The 8513-nt window shown below is 37.1% G+C and overlaps 1 protein-coding gene across 10 annotated transcripts in view; it reads right to left on the bottom strand.

Annotated features, from left to right (window-relative positions):
* Nucleotides 1–6573: 6573 nt before the first annotated feature.
* The window catches only part of NCK1 (NCK adaptor protein 1), a 76349-nt gene continuing 74409 nt past the window's right edge, over nucleotides 6574–8513 (bottom strand). For all 10 annotated transcript variants that reach the window (XM_025449073.3, XM_025449074.3, XM_049099677.1 and 7 more), the window contains one exon: nucleotides 6574–8431. In XM_025449073.3, coding sequence (XP_025304858.1) covers nucleotides 8237–8431 — 195 coding nt within the window. In that variant the 3' untranslated portion in view covers nucleotides 6574–8236. The remainder of the gene's footprint in view (nucleotides 8432–8513) is intronic.

The following is an 8513-nucleotide window of genomic DNA, read 5'->3' as shown; positions in this document are numbered from 1 at the left end:
GTCTCACTGCTTCCCTAGCGTCCGATCCTGGCCTCCTTTGCCTTTGGGTCTGGACACACCTCAGCTTGGGAGTGCTTCATACATACTAGACTCAATACCTGTCCCCACTTTTACCTTTGTTCTCCCAGTCCTGGCTTCCTAATTCCTCTATCCTAAGTCCACTTCTGCCCACAATTTCCACATGTTAAAAGTTAACAATAAAAGTCAAAGTGTACTGGCTATCTACTACGTGCCAGGAATTGTCCCTAAAAGCTTTCCATAATTATAAGGATTTCCATATATTGTATAACAGACTTACAAGGTAAGATTTGATTTCCAACTTTTCAGATGAGGACATAGGGCTCAGAGAAATTTATTTACTGTAGATCACAGAGCTAGTCAGGGATGGAAACTGGAATTCCACCTGAAGTTTACCTAACTCCAAGTCTTTTTTCACTTACCTTATTGCCCCGAGTGTCTGAAGAGCAGAGTGAGGTGAGTGATCTTGGAGATTAGCAAAGGTTTTAGAGAACTGACAAATCTCAATATGGAATACTAAGGATCTATCAATTTAGATTTGGGTAGGAGAGATGCATTCAGTTTAGGATTCAACTGGGTGAGTGGCATGAGCCAGGCCCAAGGACCAAAAAGTTGAAGGGAATACACACTGAGGATAGAAAGGAAATGGTACGGAAACAGAAAATGATGGAACACTCATTTACTCATGCTGTGGGAGAAGGAGAGTTGTTAGCAGAACTTGGGTCTTAAGATAGTTAGCTGTACTTGGGCATGAATTCCTGTCTCCTAAGGAGAGTCTCTCTCTTGGGCTCAGCACATCTCAAGGGACACTGAAGGGGTAATATTATCTGCCTGCCACAGCTTTTGAATGACAGTTCCTGTCAGGACTGCTTCATGACTCCAGGAATTCTTACCATCCACCTCCACTTGGGCCTGCCATTGGGTGAGAACTTCTGGAGGGTTGTGCCTCACCTTCCACCTCCTACCCTTGCTTAGACATCCCCACTCTGATCTTGCCTTCGTCTTCTGGCTTTGAGGTATATCTTTGTAGCCTCTTGTCCATGCAACGTACCCAAACCAAACTATCCCCTAATTTGTCTCCTGCACTTTTCAGTTCAATTTCTACCGCTTTCCAGAGTTGAAGGATCATCTATATCTGAAGATGAACTGCTAGGAGAATGAGTCTATTTCCTATTATAAGCAAGTATAGTCTAAAATAGGAGGGTTTTTTTTTCATATTACACTATCTGCCATTTAAGTATTTGATATTTAATTTTACAAGAAAAAGCAAAGAGAGAAAAGGTTTTTGTGGATAAAGGTAAAGAGGCAGTGGGGAGGGATAAGGAGGTTGATGGTCAAAAAGACTGAGCTCTGTAAGGCTGACACTAGAATGAAGCAAGGGGAGCAGACAGTAGGGCACAAAATTTGAGGCCATCACTCTTAGGGTTATACAAGTGCAGGATAGGTCCTGATGCCCTGCATGGACGACATGGTCAATTACTCTATTCCAATAACCACTCCTTGCCCTACTTAGATGACTTCCCTTTCCTTTACCAAGGTTCCTAGATATCTATGTCCAGTATTTTCAGCACAGCTGACAGTTGTAATCCAGTCTCAATTTCTTTCTCTTCTTTCCTCTTTCCCTCTTTCTTTTGGAAGTAAAAGTGGAATTAATTAAACAGTGGAATTCCCCTTGTCTTATATTCTTTGAATTCCTGCTTCCACTGAATCTGCTTCAGATATAATTTCCACACTTTCAAGCTCTAGTTTTCAGGGTTCTTGTAGCCCTTTTTCACCTCCTCTGAATATACTTTTCAATTTCCTCTGTAGTTTATTGTCTGGCCACCAGTGTAGAGCACCAGGAATTTAACCTTACTTAGGGTTAAATTTTTCCTTAGGGTGTGATCAATTAAAAGCCTTATGTCTGTCAAATAGTTCTTCTTCTGTAGTTATAACTGATTTTTTTTCAATGTGACATGCCCCAACAACTCTAAAGGTGGAGAATCAAGCTTTATTCACAATAGCCCTTTGTAGTTAAAAGTTCTATGCCTAATAACATACTAGTTTATTCAATTAAAAAAAATGAAAACCAGAAACAATGCTCTGTAATAGTGAAGACTGTAATAGTCATCAGTGATTCTATTAATTGGAGCACACAATATACTCAACGGTCAATTTTTTAATTAGAGGCCTCCTTTGATCACCCAATATAAACATTCCACTTCTCACTCTCACCCCCCTCAACCTACTGCTCTATTCTTTCTTTAGAGCACTTCTCCATTAGGCATTTCACCAGTAGAAATATAAATTTTATGACAGCTTTTGGACACCTTTGTCTATTTTCTTCAGTATCATATTGCTAGCTCAGAACTCTGACACCTGGGCATTCAAATATTTGAGGTGAGTTGGTTGGATGGCTGGATGATGGATAAACATCTCCAAAAGCTAAACACAGACACACAATCATACACACACATATATAACAGTTCAAATATTTTTTTTTTCATTTTGGCACCAAGTGATTAGCATATGCCCTGAGAAAATCAGGAAATCTGTTTTAACATCCCCCCTTATCTATAGTCTAGAAAACATTTCAGAACAAGCAAAATATGGCATTACATGCTCCTAGACACAACACGCTTATTCAGGGATTACAAATTTCTTCCCTAAGAGCTCAAGAAAATCAATTCAATAATCATTCCTCTAAAATAGACAACACTTCAGTCTCATTCTGGAACTCAGGTCTTCACATGTCTCCATAATTACCCAAGGGCTATCTGCAACTTTTCCATGTAGGCTCAGATATAAATTTTCTTAGCCCAGAGATTTATTTAAAGCAACTAGTTATTTTTACTTTAGATGTCTATTGTTAATTGTCTATTTGTTTTCCTGTTTGAAAGTCATTATTATTCAAAAGCTACCAGGAAACGTGGAAAAAAGGAAATTGACTACTTTGTCTTCTGTAGTTATAACTACAAATGAAATTTCCATTATTCCAAAATACTGAGCCCAGCTTTACGTAGCCTTAAAAATAGCTTAAAAAGTAATTTGAGTGAAATATTTAAAAATCAGCCAGACCAGTAGGTAAATTAAATATCTGTGCTAAGCCACTTTAGGCAATAGGTCAATTTTGAAATATTTGATAATGAAAGTGCTCTGGCCAGCAGACATATTCTTTAAAAGACACTTTGGTTTAAAAAATGTACCTTGGGGACCCTGGGTGGCTTAGCGGTTTAGCGCCTGCCTTCAGCTCAGGGCGTGATCCTGGAGTCCTGGGATCGAGTCCCACATCAGGCTCCTGGCATGGAGACTGCTTCTCCCTCTGCCTGTGTCTCTGCCTCTCTCTGTCTTTCATGAATGAATAAAAAATCTTTCAAATAAAATAATAAAATAAAATAAAATAAAATAAGTACCTCTATGTGGCCAATTATAACTGAAACTCCTGTTCATCAAAACTCACAACACTCAATTTAGGTTCTACCCATTAAACAAAAAAGTCTTGGCAAACTGTATACTTTCAGATCAAGAAACACGTTGCTGGCAAACTTGGTTGCTCAGTCACTTGCTTTAAGTCATGTAACAGCAAGAAATTAGGGTGTGGATTAGGCATAGTATGCTGGTCTGCACGTGTTTAGAGGATGACAGAGTTGAGTCATATAAACTTGCTAAACCAACAGAACCAGCTTATCAGAAGAGAGAGCTTCCTACCTTGCTTCACAGTAGAATCAAATAATGGTTTTCCTTAGCAGTAATGCTGCATTTTTTTTTTAAAGATTTTATTTATTTATTCATGATAGTCACAGAGAGAGAGAGAGAGGCAGAGACACAGGCAGAGGGAGAAGCAGGCTCCATGCACCGGGAGCCCGACGTGGGACTCGATCCCGGGTCTCCAGGATCGCGCCCTGGGCCAAAGGCAGGCGCCAAACCGCTGCGCCACCCAGGGATCCCAATGCTGCATTTTTTAAGAAGTCCCCTGGATGCTGTTCAGAACATAAAATGGACGTCATCTTGTATCAAATGTCCTTGAAGAAGGGACTACAGTTGTGAAGCCATTTGGAAAGTTAAAAGATTTCTCTCTATATATGTATCTATATACACAAAAATACAAAGGGCCCCCTTAGAGCAAAATATTAAAGTGGAAAGGTTAAAATGTGTTATAATGCTACATTCCTAAATTTGTTGATTTGGACATTACATTCTGAGGTGTTTCTGAAAAATAATAGTTTTCAGATTCTAAACCAGAAACTCTATGTTATAGGAAAAATAGGGACTAACAAGTATATTTGGAGATGTGAACTATGGAGATAAGGGTTGGGAAGGGGACTTTTACAATTTTTTTTTTTTTAACGATGTACTTTAGTAAACATAAGGGGACTATTCAACTTAGATTCCATCCAATAGTCACCTTGTGGGAATTCAACTGCAGAACTGCCATATTATTTACGGGAAACCAGAACTCTAAACTTTATGTGAAATTCCCCAATTTTAAAATGTGAACAATTACTTTTTTTGTACTGTGTAGGCTGAGCTGTACTCTGAAGAAGGCACCTGGCCAAGATGTGGGAGAGAGGCATGGTGAAATTTGGACTTTTCTACAAGGAAAAAGGCTGGTCTTGAGTTGAGGCAAGGGGTAGAAGGTAAAAGGTACCTTTTCCTAATTCTCACAAAAGTACCTACACTGACAGCAGTGCCCCTGCTTCTTTCAATCTCTGGATTAGAAGACAGGATGAGAGCATTAAAATGAGATAATTTATGTGCCATGTACCTACAAGGATGGCCTTTTCCAACCAACCCAAGTTGCTCATCTGCTAGGCCTTTTTATTCTTCCAGCAATAGCAATGGATTAGCTAGCCTTCCTGTTTTTAGTGATATATCTGTGACACTTTTATTGTGCTATACATCTGTGTTACTGTGTATAGTAAAAGATACATTCAATATGTATCTTACGTATGTGTTCATACATATTTTACTGAATCCTAAGGACCTATGACCAATTAACAAATATCGCAACAACAGCTTTTGATTATTGAACTTAGATGAAGTTCTCAAATAACTTCTTCCAAGATTTTGGAGAAGTTATTTACAGATGTGGATCGGGCAGTGTTATCTGTTTAAATTGATGGCTAAGTGTCCCCTCATATGTGGAAGAAAATTTCCGTTAAGATAGAACATTTCACCTATTTCTTTTTATGTAAGATTTATTTATTTATTTTAAGGAGTGCGAGAGAAAGAACAAGAGAGCAAGATGGAGAGAATCCCAAGCTGAGCACAGAGTCCAATGCACGGCTCGAGCCCATGACCCTGAGCTCACAACTTGAGCAGAAACCAAGAGTTAGATGCTCATTTGACTAAGCCACCCAGGCTACTCCCAGAACTCTTAGGCTAAAACAAACACACAGATGGCAGTGTGTCACCAAACAGAATGTACCAGACTGGGAAAAAGGAAACCTGGTTTCTAATACAAGTCGGGCTACTAGCTAGCTATGTAGATGTTTTCTAAGGTTGTTCTAATTCTTAAGAAAATTGCTTCAAATAAAATTTATGCTTATAAAGACAGTCATTGATATAAGGATTGGCTTAAGACTTTTAAAAATTGATAAAATATTTAAGTACAAAATTCCATAGTTTCTAGTGAGGTTTTCATTCCAGAATAACAGCACACAATAGGTATTATTGGCTCATCAACTCCCTGGCATTTTGCAGCCCAGCTGTGCATGCATAGGAGAGGAACTAAAGGACTTGAGAAACTACAGGATACTTGAAAGAAGAAAAATGTAGCAACAGAAAAAGAAAAGAGGGCAGACTGGGTGGCTCAGCGGTTTAGCGCCGCCTTCAGCCCGGGGCCTGATCCTGGCGTCCCGGGATTGAGTCCCATGTCAGGCTCCCTGCATGGAACCTGCTTCTCCCTCTGCCTGTGTCTCTGCCTCTCGCTCTCTGTGTGTCTCTCATGAATGAATAGAATCTTTTAAAAAAGAAAAAAAGAAAAAGACAAATGATGACACCTTTTACATTTGCACGGAATAGGTTTTCTCTTGTGTGATTTAACAAATGGAAGAGTTCTACAGCCTGGTTTGCCTGCCTCACCTCCTGGATGCTGTTCAAGCTTTGTTTTGTTGAACAATCAGATACCCAAGTCTTTTGCCTTGTGGAAGATGAGTATATGCAGTGCTTGTTATATGCAGGTGCAGGTCATGTGGCCTATCTGGGAACTCTCTAGTTATTATAAATCTAATTATGTCAGAGAATGTGCAATCTACTTCCAGTCTTCTCCATTCCTAGCTGCTTTCTTAAAATCCTTAACATAAGTTCAGTGGGGTTTGCTATAAATATAGCTCATGTGATACATGATTAATGCATCAATTACATTGTGATTACAAAGTATTAATTGCTTCTTTTTTTTTTAAGAAATATCTTTTTAAAAAGAAGACTGGGGGGAAAAACAAAAAATGGAGAAAAAGAAAGCATCATCAGCTGTTTAAAATCAAATAAAAAGGTGTTTACTACCTAATCATATTTATAACACTTTGAAACTATTTTCTTCAACTTATATTCAAGTGATTTTACAGCAAAAACAGGTAAGCACATGACTTTTATTTCTATTACAATTGTCTACTAATAATCATCTCAATAAACAAAGAGAGACTGACAAAGATAATGAAATATGAACTAAAAGGCTTTAAAAGTAGATGTGGTGAAAATAAAAAATTGTACATCAATGCTTTAATTGTATTTGCTGACTCCTATTGCTTAGTGGGAGAAGCCAGGGCTGCCACCCAGTGGCAATGTAAGTCTTCAAATGATTTTAAGAGTTAAAGAATAAAAATTACTTAAAATAATTTAAAAAAATAATCCAAAAACCTCAGGAATTAGACAATTTCAATTTTAACATCAGTAATTTTGGTGTATTAAATACTTATCTATAACACATTAAAGAATAGAAACATTCATTTGCTTAGGCCGCACTGGGGAAATTTTTAAAAATACCATAAGATTTCCTAATACTGAAAGTAATTTTGCTTAAATTTAAATTCCAGAACAAATTATGTCGGAGAGGATAGCTAAGACCACAAAATACAGCTGTTTTCTTCTGTGACCTGCAGAAGTAGATTCAATACTCTATAGTAGCCTCTCATTCATACACCCAAGCTTCTGTTTAGTAAACAAAAACAATAGAAACTCTCCAAAAGTAAGATTTCAAAAATAACCTTCTCTAACCATTTGGCACATCCCATCTTTTCCTCAGGTATGATCAATTTTAGTGTCTCAGTCAACAAAACTCAAAGCTGAAAGGAGGAAAAGAAAATAGCAGAAATACTATACCTAATACTGATAGACATGTTTGGGGAGGGGAGACAAGTATCTCACTGCCTCCTACTTCCCCAACATTTGGCTGCAGCTTTTTTCACACTGACACAGATACAACATGCCCCAATACAAGATGCTTTGTCAAAATAACACTAGGGGAAAAAAAAAAACATAACACTAGGGCATCCATTTATAGTTTAAAAAGCTAAATATCTCAGAGACTGCTTTATTCTCTTAAATAACCAGGTAAGAAGCAACCCCACAAAAAAGTCCTAGAAGTTTAGATTTTTGTTTCCAACAGTTGCAAATTAAAAGTGTACAAGATACATTTTCAAACCTATGTCCCATTTGTTTTGCTTTACAATGAAGACAATGAATATTTTTTAAAAATGGCAGACACAACATACTTGATATTTACAATGGCTTGCAACAAATACCTGAAAATAATTTCTAATTATCCATTTATTATTGCTATTTAGTCACAGAAAAGAACATTGTCCAAGAAATTTATTTTAGCATATGCCATATACTGATATAATAATTTTATATGAAGAGAAACCATTGCAGAAGTGACCTAAATATGGTGCCCTTACAAGGAAATAAAGAAAAAAACCAATAAATTCTTCCATGTAAAGACTTTCGATCTGCATCATCTTTAGAAAATATAAAACCTTAATATTAGAAGCAAAGAGAAAAACAGACAAGAAACAATAAAACAGAAGACCAAGGATAAGGAACTGCTTTATGCAGATGCTTTGCATATGTAGTATATATGTATGGGCTGAGTTATAATAAAAATACTTATGTATCACACTCAATTCTCATGTAGAGTCAGAAATCAATTTCCAATCAAATATGATTGGATTGACATTTTCTCAGTCTTCAATTACATGATGAGTTATAGCTGTATAGCAGTCACTTCTGGTCAGCATTATCATGACAAATGCTTGATAAGATACAGTTTTTCTCCTTGTTCACTTGTAAAAATTGGTGCCTTTTTGTAATGTTCTACAAGTTCTTCCATGGTGCTGAATTTACGCTGCCCAATGCAGTAGACAGTCTCTTTTAGTTGGACTTTAAAATGCTTGTTTTTCCCTTGTGCTTTTAGTGATACAGAGAAATCATTTGGCTAAAAGAGAAAAAAATACATAGGGTAAACATTTTGAAAGATATCTATTAGCATTTTTATATTACACTAATAATAATAAAGT

The sequence above is a fragment of the Canis lupus genome, chromosome 23, assembly GCF_003254725.2.
Source record: "Canis lupus dingo isolate Sandy chromosome 23, ASM325472v2, whole genome shotgun sequence".
NCBI classification, from domain to species: domain Eukaryota; kingdom Metazoa; phylum Chordata; class Mammalia; order Carnivora; family Canidae; genus Canis; species Canis lupus.
This window is presented reverse-complemented; position numbering and strand designations above follow the sequence as displayed.